The 23,944-nt window shown below is 42.2% G+C and overlaps 1 protein-coding gene and 1 pseudogene across 4 annotated transcripts in view; one reads left to right on the top strand and one right to left on the bottom strand.

Annotated features, from left to right (window-relative positions):
- Uso1 (USO1 vesicle docking factor) overlaps positions 1-23,902 on the bottom strand; it is a 64,892-nt gene extending 40,990 nt beyond the window's left edge. For 2 of the 4 annotated variants that reach the window (XM_006535140.4, XM_017321009.2), the window contains exons 1-4: positions 23,648-23,901; positions 9,284-9,370; positions 8,895-8,959; positions 3,331-3,407 (exon numbers count right to left, since the gene is read on the bottom strand). In XM_006535140.4, coding sequence (XP_006535203.1) covers positions 3,331-3,407; positions 8,895-8,959; positions 9,284-9,370; positions 23,648-23,713 — 295 coding nt within the window. In that variant the 5' untranslated portion in view covers positions 23,714-23,901. Of the gene's footprint in view, positions 1-3,330; positions 3,408-8,894; positions 8,960-9,283; positions 9,371-23,647 lie in introns of all 4 variants that reach the window. The other 2 variants (XM_006535141.4, NM_019490.1) reach the window with 2 other exon arrangements.
- Positions 20,842-21,573, top strand: Gm15710 (predicted gene 15710; annotated as a pseudogene).
- Positions 23,903-23,944: the final 42 nt, after the last annotated feature.

Genomic DNA, 23,944 nt, shown 5'->3' with positions numbered 1-23,944 from the left:
ATGCACACATGTGTATACATATTCAAGTATTACTTGTAAATAAACAATTTGTTTTCCAGGAATTATATACAAATTTGAATAAATGGAACTGCCAGAGGAAATTTGATTTTATTAAAAGAAACACTAGAATGGCCTCATAGTGTGGATAACAGATTAATAAGTATGGCTTTTAAATTAGAGATTCCAATACAATGAAACCAACTTCAGACTTTTTAGCAGCTAGAAGAAACAGCATTTGACAGTGTCCGTTTATACTACCAGGTCTTATGTCTAAAGCATCACGCATATGAAAATGAAAACTTTTTACCTTCAACATCTTCTGAAAGGTAGACAAAAATGAATAAATAGAAAGTAGGTGACAGAGCAAACTGTATCTGTGTGAACGAAGGAGCTGGCAAGTAAGCAGCAGGACTCAGAAAATGAGATTCCCTCACTTGACTTACACAGGTGAGGCTCGTCCAGCACAGAGCTATACATTAAATATATAGGCTAAACACTGAAGATTCACACAGATTCATCACTGAAGGGTTATAGCACGCCTTTAATCCTAGCACTTGGGAGGCAGATTTCTGAGTTCGAGGCCAGCCTGGACTACAAAGTGAGTTCCAGGACAGCCAGGGGTACACAGAGAAACCCTGTCTCAAAAAAAACAAAACCAAAAAATCCCCCCCCCCCAAAAAAAAAAAAAAACCCAACCAACCAAACAAAAACAAACACACATTCTCAAGGGAGAGAACTCTAAATAGTTTTTGGGTCACTGGAGAATTGCCTCACAATGAAGCATCAATTAGAAGATACTAATAATACAATAAAGATTTATTTTATTTTATGTATATGAGTACACTGTAGTCCAAGAACACATTTTTAAATATCGTTTTAAAAAATTTACTCAGATTAACTGACACTTCAGAAGAAAAAGGCCCTAAAAATTATTATGCTACTATTTATTCTTATTCAAAAGCTGTTTTCCTATATTATCAAAAGACTTTTGGGGCTGGAGAGATGGCTCAGTGGTTAAGAGCACTGACTGCTCTTCCAGAAGTCCTGAGTTCAAATCCCAGCAGCCACATGGTAGCTCACAACCTTCTGCAATGGAGTCTGATGCCCTCTTCTGGTGTGTCTGAAGACAGCAATGGTATACTCATATACGTAAAATAAATAAATCATTAAAAAATAGCCTTTTGAATGATGAATTAAAAATAAAGAGCAGAGAAGCAGGCTCCACGGCTCCGGCCTATAATCCTAGGAAGCCAAAGGTAAAGCCTGGCTGCAAGGCCAGCTTGGGCTCTGTGCTGAGTTCATGCCTGAGCTACACAGTGAAGCCCTGTCTCAAAAATGCAAGTAAACAAAACATAAAAATCCCAGCCGGGCGTGGTAGCGCACGCCTTTAATCCCAGCACTTGGGAGGCAGAGGCAGGCGGATTTCTGAGTTCGAGGCCAGCCTGGTCTACAAAGTGAGTTCCAGGACAGCCAGGGCTACACAGAGAAACCCTGTCTCAAAAAAACAAAAAACAAACAAACAAACAAAAAAACATAAAAATCCCAAATACACACAAGACTGCCCTCCCTTGACTGCCTAAGATATAAGAAACTAATGTTTTAAAACCATTTTTTTTAAATAAGTATGTTGTGTGGCTGGGCCTTTATTCCCAGCACTTGGGAGGCAGAGGCATGAAGATCCGAGTTTGAAACCAACCTGGTCTATAGAGCAAATTCCAGGACAGCTAGGACGACACAGAGAGACCCCTGCTCAGACAACAGCAGAAAGGTGTGTTGCTTCTAATTTTCTTATCTGAAAACCAACTAGGAGAAGTAAATATACTTCTGTCTCTTCAAAGCACATTCTTGTGCGTGTATTTAAGTGGCTCCGTGTTCAACTTCTTTTTCCATGAGTAATAAATTGTTTTCTAAATATATGTACCCCTTAGAAATTAATAAGCTTCTAAGTGAGATGTCACAGAGACATAAAATGTTTAGAAAAGTATATTTAATTCCATGGGAGCGTGACTATTCAACACTTCATTTCACTCACACTACCTACCTACTCTGTGGGGCTAACATAACATGCTTTTCTGCTTAACTGTTAATAAAGTAGGTGCAAGGTCAATACTTATTTAAAATCTGTTCTGTTGTATTTTGGTATTAATTAGAATTATAAAACACACGAATGAGTCTGCTCTTTTCTGTAAAGTAATGGACGCCCCACTAACGTCTTCTGTAAGTAGCAGTGGCTGTGTGGACAGCCTCCACGGCACTGTGCAGTGTTACTCAGTGAGCATCTTTTGACAGGACATACAACACAGGCACAGACAGTCGCCAAGTAACAAAGCAAAGGGCAAGCTGTCGTACTCTAAGTATCCAGTATGTTGAAATAGAAAGGGAAAGGAGGTCATACCAAGGAAAGAGTGGATTTCAAACATTTATTTCATATCAAATATGAATATCTTCATATTGAGAACAGAATAAAACTAAATAAAAAACTCCCTAAATTTTACAAATTGTTACTCTTTATATATTAACAAGGTCTTAGCCCCACTGCCCCAGGCTTAAGTATTAGGAGAAACATCCCCTAACTGCTGCTCTAACATAATGGCAATAGCACATACAAAGACCAACAACCAGAGGGGATTATTTAACTCAGCACTGGCTGGTACCTATCCTGCCTAACACAGCCCAAAGAGGGAGAAACTTAAGAAAGGGGGCTCTCTCTCCTGGGTGTGGCAGGGCGCTGCTTCAACCACAGCACACAGAAGACAAAGACAAGCTGATCTCTAAGAGGCCAGCCTAGTCTACATAGCGAGTTCTAGGACAGCCAGAGCTACCTAACAAAAAACAAAAAACAAAAAACAAAAAACAAAAAAAAAAAAGAGAGGGACGGAGAGAGACAAAGACAGAGGATCTGGGGTGGATGAAGGAGGGTGAAGGAGAATCTACTGAAACATATTTCATTTGAAAATGTCAGGATATCTAATACCTTGTAAGTTCACTAAGAAACAAAAATGTAAAAGTAAGAATAATATAGGTGAGGCTTGTTGATGTGTGCTGAGGGAGGAAACTGAGCTTAGATAGTCCAGGCTACATAGTGAGTCCCTGATTTAAGGACAGAAAACCTCACTCCATCTCGTCACAATGGTCCAGAGCACAGTGAGCAATCGTCCTGGAGACAGCATTCAGGACTAAAGTTAGAGCTTTACTGTGTTGATTCAGAGAGCAACTTAGGAAAACACCACACAATGAACAAGTTTATAAAATAAACTCAATTTCAAAGCAACATTTATATAACCTAGTTAATTTACAAAGAGAAATACAGTAAAATGACTGGAAACTTACCTAGTTCTTCCTCTTCGTCATTAGATATTATATTATAAAGTGTGTCCAAAGCATATGCTATTATTTCAGAATCCGAACTAGAAAAAAAGAAATTATTATATTTACACACTGCTGGCTGGAGTTCAAACTATTATGGACATTTTTCGGCAGTTCTTTCATAAGACCAATAAAGTATTCCTTTTTCCCTAGAACCTTAATCTAAGAAAGTATTAGCAAAGCCCGGAAGTGGCTCATGCTTGTAATCTCAGTTTTGGGAGCCACAGGGGGTGGCAGCAAGTCCTAGACTAGCCTGGACTACGCGCTCAGTCCCAGACCGGGTTACAGAGTGAGACTTTCCTCTTCTTCCTTCTTCCTCCTCCTCTTCCCCTTCCCCCCCCCCCATCAACCTCATCATCATCATCCTAACAGTAACAATAAGAAATTAAATTAAAATAAGAGACTATAGTAAGATTTGTTTAGATTACACAAATTGAGACTCCACTTGACTGTCTAATTAAAAAATAGCATACATAAGACAGCAATGAAAATGTATCTTAAAAGAAAATACAATAGCATTATAGTTAAATATTAATAAAATATCAAGTAGAAAAAACTAAGTTTAAAAATGGACAGACACGGGGCTGAGGAGATAGTTTAGCAGTTAATGTCACTGGCCGTTTCTTAATTCCCAGTTGCCATGTGGTAGCTCTTGACTGTAATTCCAGTCTCAGTCTCCCCACGACTGAGATGACCTCCATGAGCACCAGGTGTGCCCATGGTGCACAGACACATGCAGGCACGACACCCATGTTCACAAATAATAAAGTTTAGAAATAAGACAATAATTCTGTGTAGCAAAACATATGTATGTATATTTACATGTATGTGTATATGTATGTTTGTTAAAATATCATATTTATAAAAATAAGTCTAACTTTAAAACTAGCAAACAAAAATGCCAGTAATTTTATGTTCATGTACATTCATAAATATGTATGATTTTCCTGCTCATAGAGGAGAGCATCCAGACAAATGAGACTGTCACAAGAGAGTCAGCACACATGAGAAGGACAGAGAAAGCAAGGGTGAGGTAACACGCCTAAGGGCTGTCAGAGCATGGGGAGACTGAGGCAAGTGGGCTTTTACACCAATTACTCACAGCTTTGCTTTTGGAAATTTTGAAACAGGTCTTAAAAAAATGATTGAGAAACACAAACACCAGAGACCTTCTTTAACCAAGATACCCACAAGAAATCCCAGCTCAGTGGTGGGGCATCCTGATGGCATGTGTGAGACTCAGCTGTTAATCCCCAGGGCTCCTGGGGACTGGAGACATGGCTTGGTGGTTAAGAGCACTGACTGCTCTTCCAAAGGTCCTGAGTTCAAATCCCAGCAACCACATGGTGGCTCACAACCATCTGTAATAAGATCTGATGCCCTCTTCTGGGGTGTGTGAAGACAGCTACTTACTTATAACAATAAATTAAAAAAAAAAAAAATCCTCAGGGCTCCAACAAGACACAAAGGTCCTGTAACTGCACTACCAGTGAAGGGAGAATGTTCCCCTCTCAAGTAAGAAGACAACAGCAGGACCCTTGTACCTTCAGCCAACACGGAAATAGAAGCTACAGTTACAAAAATACAAGCCAACTGGTGCTGAGGAGACGGCCCGGTGGGAAGGAACACTTCCCCTGTAGCACAAGGACTTGACTCTGAATCCCCAGCACCCACGTCAAACAGCTTATGGTTTCATTTCATCGAGTCCATACAGTAGGAACCAGAGAGAACATGGCCCACAGAATCAAGAATGAAGCAAACATGGACCCTGTATAGGTCTGAGGTAGGTCCTGGGCATATTCCTTAAAGGTGTGTAGCTTGGTGTTCTTGTGGGACTCCTAAGAGTGGGGAGTGGGGAATCACGGTCATTTTTGCCTGCAGTTGGGGCCCCTTTCCTCCTACCGGGTCGCTGTGCCCATCCTTTTTGTTTGTTTTTTTAAGATTTATTTATTTAATGTATGTGAGTACTCTATTGCTGTCTTCAGACACATCAGAAGAGGGCATTGGATCCCGTTACAGATGGTTGTGAGGCACCATGTGGTTGCTGGGAATTGAACTTGGGACCTCTGGAAGAGCAGTCGGTGCTCTTAACTGCTGAGCCATCTCTCTAGCCCCCTCACTGTGTCCATCCTTAATACGAGGGTTTGGGCCTAGTCTTACTGCATCTTGTTACACCATATTGAGCGGGCAGTAGTGTATCTTGGACACAGAATTCACTAAGAATTACTAGAGCTAGTGAGCAAATTGAACAGTCACAGAATAAAAATTCAACTTGCAAAATCAAATAATTAAAAAATAAGAAAACAATTTTATTTAAACAATTCTAATGATGAGAATAAATAAAATACTTGGAAGAGAATTTCCTTAAAAGGTCTAAGATTTATACTTGAAAAGTTCAAAACAGCCAGGTGGTGGTGGCACACTAGGGAGGCAGAGGCAGGTGGATCTCTGAGCTTGAGGCTGACCTGGTATACAGAGTGAGTTCAAGGGTTACAGAGAGAAACCCTGTCTCAAAAATCAAAATAAACCAAAACAAAAAAACCAAACCAAACCAACAAACTAAAAACAAAAAAGAGAGAAAGAGAAAGGGAGGGGGAGGGGGAGGGGGAGGGGAGGGGGAGGGGAGGGGAGGGGAGGGGAGGGGAGAGGAGGGGAGAGGAGGGGAGGGCTGGAGAGATGGTTCAGTGGTTAATAACACTGCCCTTCCAAGAGGTCCTGAGTTTAATTCTCGGCAACCACATGGTGGCTCACAACCATCTGAAATGGGATTGATGTCCTCTTCTGGAGTGTGCCAGGACAACAACGACACTGTACTCACATACATAAAATAAATAAATCTTTGGTTTTTTTTTTCTTTCTTTTTTTTTAAAGATAGGGGAGAGGGAGAAAGAAAGAGAAAGAGAGGGGGGAGGGAGGGAGGGAGGGAGGGAGGGAAGGAAGGAAGGAAGGAAGGAAGGAAGGAAGGAAGGAAGGAAGGAAGGAAGGAAAGAAGGAAAGAAGGAAAGAAGGAAAGAAGGAAAGAAGGAAGAAGAAAGAGGGAGAAAATACAAAATAATGCCAGGCATGCATAACTATCGTACTAGCCTGTCACTCTTCAGGCCCTCCAGAAGTCAGTAATAGTGGGTCAAGTATGTCTCATGAGACAATTCCAGGGCCCCTTTCTCACTTCCCTGGCCTGTCTTTAAGGACTAGGAGGTCACATTGAGTCCACCTAGACAATCTGTATAATTTCCTCTCATCAATTAGCACAATTACATCTGCAAAGTTCCTTCTGCTATGTAAGACGACTTCCCACATTTGGCTGATAAGGAATGCAGGCATCTGGTGGGGTGTTACTCTACCTACTCTAAATTATGCACAGAAGTTGGCTTTGAAACCGTAGTCAAGGCCCCATTGTGTGGGAAGCAGAAAGGATGATCACTAAGTAAGGAGCTGCTGGACCATACTCAAGAGTGGCTATGAAATCAATGCACAGGCGGGCCCAGATCTTTAAAAAGCTTATATTCTTTGCCTTGAGAAATCTGAATTTGGCACATGGCATATGCCTATAAGTCTAGCACTCAGGAGGCAGAGGCAGGCAGATCTCTGAGTTTGGGGCCAGCCTGGTCTATAGAGCAAGTCCCAGGACAGCCAGGGCTACACAGAGAAATCCTGTCTCAGAAAACATACAACAAACAAACAAACAAGAAGTCTCATTTTGGATTTTATACTACACTGAAGTGGTGAAACACACAAACTAGGCAAATTACGAAGAAATCAGAGACCAAAAAACAATACAGTTTAAAGGTGGTGGTGTTTCAGATAATGCCTAAAGCTCTCTGACACAGCTCTCAGAGGGGATCCTAATGAGCCACCCCTTAAGTTGAGGAACTTGTCACTCATTTCTGATGACTACAGTGTAAAAGTGTACTGGCTCGGTCCTTGCTCCTTCAGATCACAGGCTCCAGTGCTCCTAGAACTGCCATGAATCATGAGGGTGCTCAAGCAGGCTTAAAGACGGCAAGATGTGGAGTGGAGACCTCTAACTAGCACATGTGACTCAGTGGTCTCAGTTAGACCCTCCAGCACTAGTCTGCTTTGAGCTAACTCACGTCTCTTGGGCCTCCTGACCTAAGCCACCCCTCAACCCCAGCACTGAAACTGTGAAGCAATAAACTACATCTTTGATCATTAAAATTTAAAGCACTTTTTCATACTTTATAATGCAAAAACCAGGAAAATGATTTAGGTGTTGGATATACTGAGTGCCAGAATGAAGGCTGAAAACATGACTACTGTTTTACATTGGCCTAGACAGACAAATTCAGCAAGCAACTTCTAGTTTATGATTCAATGGAAGGATACTATTGATTGGGATAAGTTCAGAAAAGATAGGTGAAGTGGGCAAAGACGGGTCAAGAATAGAACTAGAGATCAGCTGAGTTCCTGATCTCTACCTGTTTCCTCCTGCAGCAAGCTCCCATACTGAGCTTTTATCTGAGCCAGACCCTTATGCTTGTACAGAAACACTGTACAACCCCGATTCTGAATTTGAGGTCTCTATGAGATCTCAGTGGAGTAGAAATGTGTGACAAGCAACTAAAGCTTGACATATTTTATCAGAGGCAAGACATAGAATTTTCTATGCACAGGTAATTAAAACAGAAAGTACAGATAAAATCTAAAAAGAAACTGAGTTAAAACAAGCTGAGTTCCTCTCTCTAAAGATATACCAGACTTAACATCAGACTCTTATTTGTGCATTTAGTATCCTAAGGGGAAACGTCTATATACCTACACACTGTAACATATCTTTATGTAAATGAGTATCAGTATGTCCATTTATCCAATACAAATCAAAATCTTAAGCCATTTTTTAAAAATATTTATTTATTTACTATATATAATTACACTGTAGCTGTCTTCAGACATTCCAGAAGAGGGCATCAGATTTCGTTACGGATGGTTATGAGCCACCATGTGGTTGCTGGGATTTGAACTCAGGACCTTTGGAAGAGCAGTCGGCACTCTTAACTGCTGAGCCGTCTCACCAGCCCTTAAGCCATTTTAATTAAGTTACATCATCACCTTTTTTCCCCCCAAGATAGGATCACATGTAGCTCAGACTGACCAAAAACTTGCTAGGAAGTCAAAGACGACCTTAGCCAGGTGGTAGAGGCAGGCATATCTCTCTGAGTTTGAGGCCAGCCTTGCCTACAGAGCAAGTTCTAGGATAGCCAAAGCAACATAAAGAAACCCTGCCATAAAAACAAACAGACAAACAGCACAGAGGACCTTATATACTGACAGTCCTGCCCCACTTCTCAAGTGCTTTGGTTACATGTGGACACTACCACATCTGGTTCTCTTATTCTACTTTTATGTCTAAACTAAGGCTTAGCCCACTGGTTTGTATCCAGTAAGTGACAACTAAGAATAAAAAACATCATGTAGACATAACGTTACTATCCTCTGGGATGATGATGGCTACTCAAAAACAAATTAAAACTCCAAAAAGTAGGAAAGAAAATTCGATACACGAAACTTACCGATCTGTTTGTAAAACATGGATAAGATGTTCCATAGCTTGGATTCCCACTTCTAAGCGGTATTTCTGCACAGAAGACAAGAATATGTTATTACAGAAAACTAATGGCTGACTGAAGAAACAAAATCAAAAATGACCAAAACAAAACAAAACAGTAATTTGGCTGGAGAGATGGCTCAGTGGTTAAGGGCACTGGCTGCTCTTTCAGAGGACCTGGATTTGAATCCCAGCAACCACAAGGCAGTTCGCAGCTATCTAAAACTCCATTGCCCTCTTCTGGCCTCTGCAAACACAACACATGCAAGAGGTACAGACGGACATACAGACAAAATACCCACACATGCAAAGTAATCAATTTTTTCAAAGTAGTAGTAATTTAGCATTACGAACCTTAGAGAGTGATTTAAGGGCACGTACAGCATTTCTTCGGTCATCCAGTAACGTAGAGGAAGCTACGCGGTCACAGAGCTTCTGAATCTATCAATGAAAAACAAAACAGCAGTAGAAGAGAGAAAAAAAGAAACAATGTTGTGCACTCCCAAATTTCTACCATTTAATTTTGAAGAAAAATCAGCAAATGGTATATTGAAGAAGAGTTTTTGGGGGCTGGAGAGATGGCTCAGTGGTTAAGAGCAATAACTGTTCTTCCAGAGGTCCTGAGTTTAATTCCCAGCAACCACATGGTGGCTTACAATCATCTGTAATGGGATTTGATGTCCTTTTCTGGTGTGTCTGAGACAGTGACATTGTACTCACATACATAAAGCAAATAAGTAAATCTTTTCTTTTTTTTAAGAAAGTGATTTTTTCTATTTATTTAGGTAGTATTATTGAATTACAGAGATCTTTTTACCTCATTAAAGACTTGAGAAGTGGGAAGGAGCAAATGAGAAGCCAACTCAGTAAGTCAAAGCAGTTGAGAAACTAGAGAAGACACTAGTAGGTCAGTAGTGCTTAGAGGGTATTTCAGCTGCATGTGTCTGAGTACCACTTGCTGACCTGGTCCACAGAGACAGAAATGGGCATCAGGTCCCCTGGAACTTGAGTTAGACAGTTGTGAGCCACCATATGGGTGCTGGGAATCAAACCTTGATCCTCGGGAAGAAGTGCTCTTAACTCCCAAACCATCTCTGCAGCCTCCAATTTTAAAGTTCTAAGTGTCTCAAAATCTTTAAAGACAGAATATTTCTACTTTAAAATAATTGACAGAAATTCAAATTCAAATTGAACTTAAAAATAAACATCAGAATACTAGATGCAACAGAATAAAGCTGGGTAAATGTCCACCAAATGAGGAAAAATCAAACACATTGTGACATATTTGATGGACCCCAGTAGTTACTCAAAAGAATTAACTGTACTGACATAAAAAGAACATCACACAATAGAAATAAGCAGTAGGTAAATGAGCCCACAGAAACAAAAGCATGTATGTAAAATAATTTTATTTTGTACGTGTGCATGTGTGTAGGTGTACATGTGTCCAGGTAGGTATGGGGTGTGTATTGGGGGGTGGGACACATTCTGTAGAAAACCACACTTGTTTCTACCCTGTAGGTCTGAGGAATTCAATTCAGGTCTTCAGGCCTGGTAGCAAGTGTCTTTACCAATGAAACCATCCTGCCTGCCCACAATTTTGTATTTTTAAAATTGTACTGAAGAATTAGATCCTCAATATGACAAATATCCCATCTAAACCCCAAATCCTAAAAAAATAAATCTTTGTAGAGCTACAGAACAGACAAGCCCTGTAACCATCAAATAATAAACGGATTTTCAGGTGGATATTAAGAACATTTATCACTTCTGTCATTTAAGACACAGTTCAGAGAATAAAAATGATTAAGGTCTAGACTTGGTGAAAACATCTGAAAAAGTAGTAGTGTTAAAACTACTCCTTTCTAGCTCAGTATTTTATTAAAAATTGGTAATAAGGCCCATGTGGTGGTTCATGCCTTTAATCCCAGAGTTTGGGAAGCAGACCCAGGCAGATGTCTGTGAGTCTGAGGCCAGCTGATCTACACAGAATGTTCTGGATGGTCAGGACTACAGTGAGATCCAAACGAAACTTACTACGCGCTCTTTAATAAGTTACTTTGACAATTCTATAAGTGAGTTTTTAGTATATCACTCAAAGGCTTACACTTTTTATATCTAAACAACATTTAAATACAGTGTCCTCTAAATTCTATTCCTGTTCCCTGCAGTGCTCTCAGACTTTCTCTGTTCTTAGCAAGTGGGGACCATGCAGTCATGTGCGCTGCTGAGTGCAGGGTTCCTAGGAGCCAGGACTCAGGGCATGTCTCTAACTGCACATAGGCGTAGTCTCCAAGTCAGGTGTATTTTCTACCTTAAAATGTAACTACAATGATCATAATTTTATTGAGTCTTCGAAATGAAACACTACAATTTTCTCTTTGTTAAATAGCTGATTCACTTCTTTTTTCTACTTACTATAAATTTTTACTGTTAGAAAAAGAATGTACTTATCTCTTGAGAACACGAAGCCTGTGATTCTGTTTAAACAATTTAAGCCAAAGTAGTATTCCCGAGTAGCACAGCAGCCTCCTCCCTTGTCTTTCATCTCTTTTGTGGGTTTTAAGTCTCTTTTTGTTTCTGTAGAGGTGGATGACTGTGGTTATGTTGAGAATTATTTGAGTATTTTCCTGCCATTGCTCAGCCCAAGACATCCAGTATTGAGATTCTAGACAAAGAACTTTTCTCTTTTTTGAATACTTAGTTCTAGTGGCTGAATAATACTTCTGGTTGGATTGCAGCAAATGCACACTTTCCTCACAGCCCTCTGTGGTAGCATACCAGGTAACCCCCGCACTTAGAGGAGTCTGGCAGCAGCATCAGGAGTTCAAGGTCAGGCTACAAAATTAGTTCAAGGCTAGCCTGAGCTACATAAGAACATGTAGGGAGCCCCCGGCTATTACTGCTGATACCGGAAGAGGAACAGCTTTAGAAAAATTTGAGGACATGTTCACAAGGAATACAGGAAGACATATTCACAAGGAACACAGGAAGACATGTTCACAACACTAGCATTCGGGTGTTTGAGACACACAGCCTTGCAACTCCTGTGTTTGCTGCTGGAAAGCCTGTGGGCTCCTGCTCCACTCAGGATGACTGTGTGCCTTGAAGTGATGTTCCTAGAAGTGATGTTCCTAGAAGGAAGTGTAGCGCTGCTACTCTCTACAGACAACTACAACCAAATGAAACGAAACACATTGCCTATGCCCAAACCCTACAAAGGTTTGTTTTTGTTCAAACACAGGCCTACATATTTCATTTCTGGAGCATTAAATTGCTTAATTTCTATCTAGAACTTGTCATCTTAAAGACTGTCACTCCCAGTGTTTCTCCCTGCTGTGTCATTGTGTCAGCTGCACTTCCTTTTAGTTATGATAAGTCTGTGCGAGTCTGTCCACACAGAACACTTTCTGAGACTCCCTGAAAACATGGCATCAAGTGTGACTACATTCTGACCAGACTATAATTCCAAGGTCATATTCTTAAGGGGAGCTTTGTGTTCCTCACTCCTCTTCCAACTTGTCTCAGCCTGGGATGGGAACTTGATGGAACTAAAGACTCTGCACTAGTTCTTTAGCACAATACTGTCAATGATGGCAAGTACCACTCAGGGATCTCAGGGGTAAAGTCCCCTGTTGCCTACCAGCTTGAACTCTTACAAGACAAAAAGAAACTTCTCTCTCCTTTAAATCTACTAGCTTTTCTGACAGCAGCTGAACCAATGCCCTCAAATAATAAATTCATTTTACAGGTAACACAAACCTAAACTCTGGGAAAGCACATTCTTAGCGGGTAGATTCAATCATTAGTGCAAGTACACACACATACACACATAAATGTACACACACATACACACATACAACCTTGTCTTTTTTAAAATAAATCTTATTTATTTGAGTACATTACTGCTGTCTTCAGACACACCAGAAGATGGCATTGAATCCCATTATAGATGGTTGTGAGCCACCATGTGGTTGCTAGGAATTGAACTCAGGACCTTTGGAAGAGCAGTCTGTGCTCTTAACCACTGAGCCATCTCCCTAGCCCCACAACGTTGTCTTGAAACAAATATTTTGTAAAATGTTTTGGGCAAACCATCATTTTCACTAGTGATTTAAAAAAAAAAACTTCAGTGCTCACTATTACATATTTTAAGAAGCAAAGTTTTGAAACAACATCCCTTTGTATATACATATATATTGAGGTAGGGAAAAAATTTTTGGTGATGGAAAATGAAATAAGTCCATTGTAGACTATATATTGATTTTTATTATTCTAAGATTTATTTTTGTTTCAATAACCTAAGAGGAACAAACAAACAAACAAAAACAAAGAAATCTCTGTCAGGTCCTGCTTTTTCTTTTAGTCTGTCTGCTCTAAGACCGATCACTTGGCTGAATGTTCATCTGCTTTACAAGGCCACCTGTCCCTGCGTGTCAGTTATGTTCTATAAGTCACCATGGACACACAATTAGGGTTAGCTTCCTGTGAGCTGATAGTCAGATTTTTGTCATGCCACTCAATAGAAAACCTTGTTTTCAGTCAGGTGTAGGGACGAGTCTCTAATTCCAGCAGTCAGGAGGCAGAGGCAGGTGAGCCTCTGTGAGTTCAAGGTCAGCCAGGGCTAAATATTGAGACCTCGTTTGAAAGAAAAATCGAAACTAAAATCTCTCAAACCAAAAGTAAGCCCTTTGTTTTATGTGTATTTCTCTGTAAAGATGGCTCATTTAATAAGTATCCTTACTCATGAATACTGAACTCAAGGCCAGCAGTCCTTCATTCTAAGTGGAACTCTTTCAGTTTTCTGTAAGACCTTGTCTATCCTTCCTGTGCCTAGGAAAATCACAATTCAGAAGTCGTTTGTAACAGAGAAATGTCACAACAAATACAAACATGCAAAAATGTAGTACTACAGAATACTGAGACTCTCTTACACTGAGAAGTAGAATCAGGATTAGGTGGTCTTCCTAGACCTCAGCTGGATATGGAAACTGGGAATCTGCTTTACTGCTCTCCAGGTGAGCAGGTATTGATTTGGGGGCTGCAAATATGTTCTAGTGAAGTTGCAAATAAGGAAACTGATAAGGAACCGATGTACCTAAAGTACAGTTCTAAGTCCACTTCATTATCTATAATGTAGAAGGATCCAAACAAGATGCACTCTTAGGATTACTTAATATTTAAAATTTGAATGCAAGAAAAATATTCTTTCTCAACTTAAGGAATAAAAGCATACTTAGCATTTGAAAGTTATCTGACTTGTACATGAAATAACGTTAAATTAGCTTTAGAAAATTAAAAAATTTCACATGGAAGTCTACATTTCTATCTTTTCTTGAAAACACTAGCTTGATGGTAATTAATACCATGTTTATGCAATGTAACAGTCAATTTTTAAAATTACGTTCTATCTATTTGTGTGTGTCTATTTGCATGGATGTACTGCTATGGTGTGCATGTGGAAATCAGAGGACAACTTGTGGGAAGTAGTTCTCATTCGGGTCTTGGGGACTGAACTCAGACAATCAGGCTTAGTGGCAAGCATCCTCACCTGACCAAACAGCTCACTGGTCCAGAACAACACATTTAAAATTCACTCACCATGCTTTTTTTTTTTTTATTATTTAAGATTTATTTATTTCTGTTTTATGTGCTTGAGTGTTTTGCTTGCATGTATTATGTATATATATGCTTGGCTCCCTCAGAGCCCAGAATCCTCTATTGGACTCCCCAAAGTAGAGTTCTGAGCTACTTTGTGGGTGATAGGAGCCATCCCAGGTTCACTGGGAGAAAGCCGGAGCCACCGTTACCTCTCTGGACCCACAGTTTATTTCCTGTTACTGCACATGCAAGTGTGCTGCCCAGAGTCAGTCCTCTCCTTCCACCACATGGAGACCCACTATTATTAACCGTATCAGTGGGATAACAATACTAACCAACATTCTAAGCTAAATTCCAACTTCAGAGCTGTATGCCAAGCTATATTTTCGTACTGGTAAAACATGGTGTGCTGGATAGTTTAATGTCAACTTGACACAAACCAAAGTTATTTGAGAGGAAGGTACCTCGATTAAGAAAATGCCTCCATAAGACTGGGTTGTAGGCAAGTATTTTCTTCATTAGTGACTGATGGGGAGGGCCCAGCCCATTGGGGTGGTGCCCATCCCTGGGCAAGTGGTCCTGGCTTCTATAAAAAGGAAGGCTGAGCAAGCCACAGGAGCAAGCAAGTAAGCAGGACCCATTCATGGCCTCTGCATCAGCTTCTGTCTCAGTTCCTGCCCTGCTTGAATTCCTGCTCCAACTTCCTTTGGTGTTAGACTAGATGTAGAGGTGTAAGCCAAACAAACCCTTTCCTTCTACCTTGCTTTGGTCATGGTCTTCACCGCAGTTACAGAGCCCCTAACTACTCAATGCAGACATATGGCAAATGCAACATTTACCATATGAAAGACGGATTCTAAAGTGCTTTCTATTTTAAAATTTATTTAGCCAGGCTGTGGTGGCCCACACATTTAATCCCAGCACTTGGGAGGCCAAGGCATAAGAATCTCTGTGAGTCTGAGGCCAGTCCGGACTGCAGAGCAAGTTCCAAGAAAGCCAGGGCTACACAGAGAAACCTTGTCCTGAAAACTGTATTTAATGTTCATGAAGTCCTGATGAGACTGTCACCACTCCACATTCACCACATTCACCTTTTAGAGACAAAGGCATGGGCACAGCAGCTACGAAACACAGAACATGGTGATGGGGTGAGAGAAAAGCAGACTTTGCACACTCCCTAAACCTGGCTCCCTGGACCTACATTCAGGACACTTCCGGTGCTGCTGAGTGTCAGTGACATCCTTTAGCCCACATAGGTTGCCATGGCTTCATCTCAGGCTCCTCTGCCCTACCTGCTTCACTGAGGAGCCCACCCTGAATGACGGTTCATGGCCCTCACATTAAACAACCAAACACTATACAAGGACAACACCACCAAAAAGAGTTCTAAAGAAAAAGCTTCTTGAGCAAACTTCATCCAGATGAAAGATTTGTACTTATTAGTAACACGTTCACCTCTGGAAAGAGAACTGTAAATGCAGAGGACAGCCATAAAGAACTTAGTGCTTACTGGTATAGGTTGTACATGAAAACACAGACACACAACCAAGACATGGTGGCACATAACTGCAATCCCAGCTCCCCAGGATGCTGAGGAAGGAAGATTATGAGCCAAGACCAGCCTGAATCACCATGAAATCCCCAAAATAACTCTCATTAAGAGAACACTTGAGTCACCATAACTCACATGGGTGACTATCAGAATGTCTTTATCAACTGCTGCGTGAGAGTCATAATTCCATTTAGCAAGTCAAACATGAGATAAAGAGCCCCATTAACAACAGGCAAATTAGATATACACAGAGCTGTAATGCTCAGAGGAGCCCCCCCTCCCCCATAAAAGCAATGGGACTAGCTGGGAGTGGAACAGAAATGAAGGGCATGAAAATGGAAGCCTGGCTAGAAGAGATGGCTTGGTGAGTAAAGGCACTCGCTCACAAGCTGACGACCTGGGTCTGATGTGCAGAGCCCATGTAAAGGGAGAAGGAAGAACTGACACTGTTGCCCGGTCCAAGGTATGCATGCCCCATAATAAAATACAGTCAAAGCAGACAAAGAGAGGATTGGGGCTACACAAAAGTAGGATACAAGGCAGTGACATCACGGCCTGCAGGAGTTTCTGTTCCTCATAGGCGTCTAACAGGCATGAGACAATGAAGGACAGGAATAATTAAATCTCTAGGTGTTCAAGGGGCAAGAGAAATGGGTCACTGCAGAGTACTTGATGCTCTTCGAGGTCCCAGCACCTACATGGTGACTCACAACCTCTGTGCCTACAGCTTCAGGGGACCTGACACCCTCTTTTGGCCTCCTTGGACACCAGACCCATATGTAATATACAAACATACATCCTGGCAAAACATATAAAGCTAAATAAATAGTATATTAAAAATATTTTTAAAAAGAGCCCTCTGTGTCGGGCGTGGTGGCGCACGCCTTTAATCCCAGCACTAGGGAGGCAGAGGCAGGAGGATTTCTGAGTTCGAGGCCAGCCTGGTCTACAAAGTGAGTTCCAGGACAGCCAGGGCTATACAAAGAAACCCTGTCTTGAAAAAACCAAAAAAAAAAAAAAAACAAAAAACAAAAAACAAAACGAAAAAACCAAAATAACAAAACAAAACAAAACAAAAAAGAGCCTTCTGCATTTAATAATTTAAGAGGGATTTGTTCACCTACTACCAACTTCCTGTAATAGTCTATCCCTGTTTTCTATGAGTTTAAAATAGTTGTACCTTCCTAAAAGAGAACTCCCAAGGAAGACTCTTTTTGGTAGGACTAACACAATTCATGTGAACCTACAGCATACTACTAAAGCATCATGGACTAATAGTATAAATGTTACTGCTAATCAACTACAAGCAAGGACAGAAATTTGTTTCCAATGTAGCTCCGTAACTCTGAAGACAAGAGAAAAGCAAAGGCCAGCCTTCGGATGACCTCAACTACAACAAAACCCATTTCTGTTACAATCACATGTGATCTGTCAAGGTACTACTACACTGCTTTATTTACTGTTCATGCTTTCCCCACGAAATGCACTGTTCCTAAAAAGGACAACCTTTCAGCAAGTCTATCATGAGACTTGTCTACCAAACAGCCTGTCATAAATGCCAGAATCTTAAAACCTAACACTCCAGGGGCTACAAATAGCTCAGTGGTAAGAGCGCTGTAAGGATGTTCTTCGAGGATCCCGGTTCAAGCCCGGCACCTATATGGAAGTTCACAACTCTCTATAACTCCATTCTAGGAGGTCCGATGTCCTCTTCTGGCCTCCATAGGCACCAGACACACCCATGGTGCGGCAAAACACCCACACGCATAAAAATAAATAATTTAAAACAACAAAAAACTCTAACACTATAGGGCTGGCAGGTCGGCTCACGGACAAAGGTTCTTACTGCCAAGCCTGATAACTTGAGTGTTATTCCTGGAATCCACATGTGGTAAAGGCGGAACTATTCTGATTGGCAGACTAGCACACATAAGGGTACATGTGCAACCAGATCCAGATACACACATAACATACACACACATACATACATGTATCTAAAAACATTTAACACTATAGAAGTTTTCAAATTAAAGATGATTAGCATTTTATATAAGAAATGTTTACACTACTTCTCTGGTATAAAAACAAGCATAACTTTTCCATGATATCTGGACTAGCTAAAAAGTCAGCATAGCATTTTTATATAGAGAATTTCTGGGCCTGGTGTGGTAGTTTATAATCCCAGTACTGGGGCTGAGGCAGTTGAATTCTGAGTTCAAAGCCAGTCTAGGCTACAAAGAGACCCTGTCTCAAAAACAAGCAAACAAACGCAAGCTTCTAGAGGTGAACTGGGTATGTTCTCTCCTAGGAGATAATTCAGCTCAAATGATTGTAATTACTCCCTGAATCACAAGGGTTCGGGGCTTATTCTTTTAGGTATAGAGCTGCTGATCACAGGGAACTCTTGAAAAACAGAAATGAGATAAGTATATTATATACTTCTATCACAGAATAATAGACCTACTAGGACAATTTTCCCCTAAGTACATTTCTCAGAGAAATAGATACTCAAGTTCCCTGAAAGGCGCAACTAGGTGTGTGTGTGTACATCCAGGGTCTAGACAGAAAACTGTGAAAACAACACTCTACCTATATATCTCCATATAAGAGGGCTTTTCTATTTTGTTTGTGACCACCGGACAACACAATTCCTAGGTAGCAAACTGTTTTCTAGGCCATCCCACGTTAATGTTGTTCTCATTTACAAGGTGGAATACCCTGGGGTAGTGTTAGGGCTTAAACATAGACATCTTCAGAAGCAAATCGCTCTCCTGGTTTTCTCTGAAACACCTATTGCAAGCCAAGCCGAGTGAGAAAACAGCCCAATTAAGACACCGACCTAGTTACTAGCACAGAGGGAAGTGGCAGCTCCAGGGGCGTTTCAGAGCTTACACTAACACTACAATGCACTCTGTTACACACACACACTGTGCATCATCAAAATCTCTGTTTTGTTACTACGATAGGCGGGGCATGCTCACACCACAGTGCTCAGGCAGAGAGTTCAGAGGACAGCTCTGTTAAGCTGGTTCTCTTCTTCCTTTTTGTGGGTTTTGGGGACTGAAGGTTGTCAGGCTTGCATGGCAAGTGACTTATGCTGAATCAGAGGCCAGCCCTAAACTGTGATTGAAGAGCACATTCCTCCCTGAGCAATTTCAGTTAAAAACACACCTGTGGCTAGCTAGCTAGTTAGCCCTCCTGCTTTCTGAGCCAGTTACTCCAGATCAGCCCCAACAGAGATGCCTGGGGCAGAGCAGGGACTCTGTTGCTGTAGTCTGTTGGCCACTTTTGTGCCTCAAGATCTAACCTGAAACAGAAAGAACTCCTACAACTTACCAAATATATTCACATTTTTATGGACTTTTCAAGAAACTATCTTCTAAAACCAGTGCTAGTTGAACAGAAGACATAAAACTAAGAACACGTGAGCATTCACAAGTATGTGTGTAGCTCAAGGTGAAAGGGTTTCAATCATCAGACACCAGTGTCTTTCTCTACCTTAAGGGGGTGGGGGTGGGGAGAAAAGAAACCATATTAAAAAGCACTAGACTTTAAAATGCAAAGTATACTGTGGGTGGAATCCTAGATTTAAAATGTCCCCCTTTTTTCACAGACTCGCTGATGCTCCTGTGATACAAATACAGATCTTTACGACTTGGCTGGTTTTGAGGACTATCTTAATAAAAGTCCAAAGCTGCTCTCAGCTGAGGCTATGAAAGGTTAGGCACACACAGTGCGCAGTGTTACTCCTGTCCCACACAGGAGATGCTAAGCTGGCCTGGGGTGGAGCTTACTCACTCAGGTTCAATTTCAAGCACAGAAACCACTCCCACCCCCTGCACCCCCTTCCCCCACATTCCACAATAAAGGAAGAAAAAAGTAACGGTAGGAAAACAGCTAAAGCAATCCGTACACTAGAAAAATCTCTGAGCAAAAAGCCTGACACAGAGACTTCAATTATCAAACAACTGTGGAGGAATACAATGCCATTGTTTACTGCCTAATATTTGTAAGTTGCTCTGACCGTAATGTCTGAGGTTTATTTGAAATACAAATCGCTGGGCGTGGTGGCACACTCCTTTGGTCCCAGCATTTGGGAGGCAGAGGCAGAGGCAGAGGCAGGCGGATTTCTGAGTTCAAGGCCAGCCTGGTCTACAAAGTGAGTTCCAGGACAGCCAAGGCTACATAGAGAAACCCTGTCTCGAAAAAACAAAAAAAAAAAACAAAAAAAAACAAAAAAAAAAAAACAAAAACAAAACAAAACAAACAAACAAAAAAATCTAATTTACTATTTTTTTAAAATGTGTTGGAGGATTAGAGATTTAGCTCAGTGACATGTCAGTGAAGAAATTTTTATAGTGCATATATTACTAGTGGAAAAACATCTGAAATACAACTGACTCTTGGACAAAAAGACACTTTAAAGGATGATATATAATATATATAACATATACATTTTATATATTATAATTATTGTGTATAATATAGATCATAATATATATAATGTGTGTGTGTACCATATTGACGGTAGAAAGAACAAGACATGTTCACCTTGTTGTACAGCAATGGTTGTTCTGTGAGGAAAGAGATTATTTGTAGTTTACTGAGCAAAGAAGTTTTAGAAGTGCATACTAGAAAGGAACAGGTCAAATTCAGATAAAAGAGGCTTTTCACTAGAAAAGAAAATGAAAAAGAAAGAATGCAGAGCCATTCTGAAGACGATACAATTTAACTTTGCAGCACTGTAAGAACCTAGGTCGTGCTTTCCCCTCGGCCGTTCTCCTGTATAGGAGGCAGCCATGGCGCCCAGCCGGAATGGCATGATACTGAAGCCCCACTTCCACAAGGATTGGCAGCAGCGAGTGGACACTTGGTTCAACCAGCCGGCGCGCAAGATCCGCAGGCGCAAGGCCCGGCAGGCGAAAGCGCGTCGCATCGCCCCTCGCCCCGCGTCCGGCCCCATCAGGCCCATCGTGAGGTGCCCTACAGTGAGATACCACACCAAGGTCCGGGCTGGCAGGGGCTTCAGCCTGGAGGAGCTCAGGGTGGCTGGCATCCACAAGAAAGTGGCTCGCACCATCGGCATCTCTGTGGACCCGAGGAGGCGAAACAAGTCCACGGAGTCACTGCAGGCCAACGTGCAGCGCCTGAAGGAGTACCGCTCCAAGCTCATCCTGTTCCCCAGGAAGCCTTCTGCTCCGAAGAAGGGAGACAGTTCTGCTGAAGAACTTAAGCTGGCCACCCAGCTGACAGGACCTGTGATGCCCATCCGGAATGTGTACAAAAAGGAAAAGGCCAGAGTTATCACAGAAGAAGAAAAGAACTTTAAGGCTTTTGCCAGTCTCCGAATGGCCCGTGCCAATGCCCGACTCTTTGGCATCCGAGCAAAAAGGGCGAAGGAAGCTGCAGAGCAAGATGTTGAAAAGAAAAAATAATTCTGTGTTGGAGAGTTGCAATAAATTTTCCATAAAGCAAAAAAAAAAAAAAAAAAAAAAAAAAGAACCTAGGTCGTGGATGATTATATAGTAGATGCTCAAAGCCTTGGCTAGTCAAGCACGTAGGCCAAATCAAATATGGACAATTAAAGCACCTAATAGTACACCATGCACTCCACTGAGGCTCTATAAATCCATGTCAACTAGTGGCCCGTGAGCCCTGCTGGACTTCCCGACAGACTCAGAACTAACTTTGATCATACAGTAACTCAGTGACCTCGGTCCTCAAAAGACAGACTACTGATTCAGTTCTCAGAGCCAGTGAAGTAAAAGGGCATCCCTCTCGTCTCTCTTTACATGTTCACCACGGTGACACTGGGCATCAGTATAAAGTCATGATGTAAAACTATGATACTGATCCATGCACACTGAACCAAGCATCCCAGCTCCAGCTCCGCAGTACCAACTGCACAAGTCACTTTGCTGAGCGGAGAGTGAGGAGGCTTGACCTCTCGCTGCTCCAGGAGCCTCAGCTTCAAATTCCTCTAACGCTGAAGAACGCATCACCTCTTCCACAGAGGTCACTGTGACAAGGCCGAAGGATCATCTCAGCCTAACCTACTAGAGTCAAGTCCATCCTTTCCTGAGCATCTACTAAGGGCTGCACTTTCATGTTTCTCAACTTTAAAGACTCATTACAGCCACAGGAGCCAGCACTTTTTACTTAGAAAGCATTAGCCTTCCCAGATCTGTCCAAGTCAACCAAGCCTGGAAGCCTGGATTCAAATCAAGGTCTCATTTCAAAGCCAGCTCTTAATTTGTGTGTCTCTGACAGACAAACATCAGACAAAACACAGAAAGGTTAAAGAGATGGGCTGTGACTGTGGTGAGCTAAAGTCCCTGGCTTTCCAATAACAGCAGCCTTGTTGCCATGTGGGGAGGAACAAGGGAAGCCAGGTATTGGGGGAAGAGGAGATCTGATTTTCAAAAACAACACATGTGACAGCCTTCAGCTCCGTTGTAACCTGGTGGGAAGTCTGGCTCAGTGGCAGAATGCTTGCCCTCCATGTAATCAGGCCCTGGATTCAGTCCTAGGCCTCCTCCATCTCCCTCAGTACTAACTACATGCGTAAACTACACTAACTACATTAGTACACTACATTCGTTAGTTAACGTAATCCTAACTTAATTAATGTGGGTAATCTTATTTCCAAAAGGGCCAGCTAACAACTGAAACCCGGGATCAGCAATCAAGTCTAAGCTTAGCAGAAAGCTTAGTTTCTTAGTTTCCCCCGTAGTAAATTCTAGCTCCAAGATTCTGGTCAAGTTACTTTAATTCTCTCTTCATTAGTAAAGACTCCATCCTATCTTGCAGGTCCTATTTTATGACCCTTCTGAATCCACAAAACAGAGCTATGACAACTACCCAAAGTTTGTCTTTAAAATGTCACACGCGGTTTTTTTTTTTTTCTGTATATCTAAATTCATTTTTCTCAGGTAAGCCATCCACAGCAGTTTCCAATTGGCTCTGCAAACTTCCCAGGAAGTGTATCCTAAACATAAAATCAAATGCCGGTTTTCCATGTCTTAATAATTAAAAAAGAAAAACATTAACAAATCATGTCACCAATAGAGCAGAAGAGTCCCTAGAGTGGTTAGCGCGCAGATCACTACAGCGTGCAAGAGGAGTAAGTATTGCCCCATGACACATTTGGGTGAACCTGAAAAGTAGGGTCTGAACCACCAACCCTAGGCAAACGCCCATTCTTACAGCTGATGGGGCAGGAACAGGTGGCATTGTGCCCCAAGAATATCGTTTTATTCTTAGCCACAAGCCTTCGCCAACAGCTGGGTCTTAACTTCCTTCCAGCCCCGTAGAGCCGGGTTTCAGCCGGCACCGAGGCTGGCCGGCCGACAGGTTAAAGGGAAGGAGGGAGGGGCCGCGCGGTCCGTCGCCGTGCCGGGTCCCCGAAGCCCTCCTGTCACCACGGCCCGGGCTGCACCGCCGCGTGGGGAGCTCGCGCGTCCGAGCAGGGGGAAGGAAAGAAGGCAGGCGACGGGAGCGGCGTAGACGCCCCGATCTCACCCACCCAGCCCGGCCCCAGCCCGGCCCGGCGACGCTGCGCTCACCGTCTCGGCTTCAGTGTGCTGGGGTCCGGCACTCTGACCCCCCATCACCCCACGGAGGAAATTCATCTTGTCGCTCAGCCGCCGGCTTCACCAGCCCCTCTGCCAAAGAAAACACGACCGCCCCCCGCCCCCCGTAGGGCCTAGCCCCCGAGCCGGCTCTCCGCACTCCCCGGCCTCCGCCACCGCCGCCTCCTACTCAGCAGCCTCTCCGGCCCCCCGAGCCCGGAAACAGCCGCGGACACCAGCCGCGGTGCGCATGCGCGGGGACGTGGCGTTACGTGGCGGCTCGAAGGGCGA

This window comes from Mus musculus, chromosome 5, assembly GCF_000001635.26.
Source record: "Mus musculus strain C57BL/6J chromosome 5, GRCm38.p6 C57BL/6J".
Classification (NCBI taxonomy): domain Eukaryota; kingdom Metazoa; phylum Chordata; class Mammalia; order Rodentia; family Muridae; genus Mus; species Mus musculus.
This window is presented reverse-complemented; position numbering and strand designations above follow the sequence as displayed.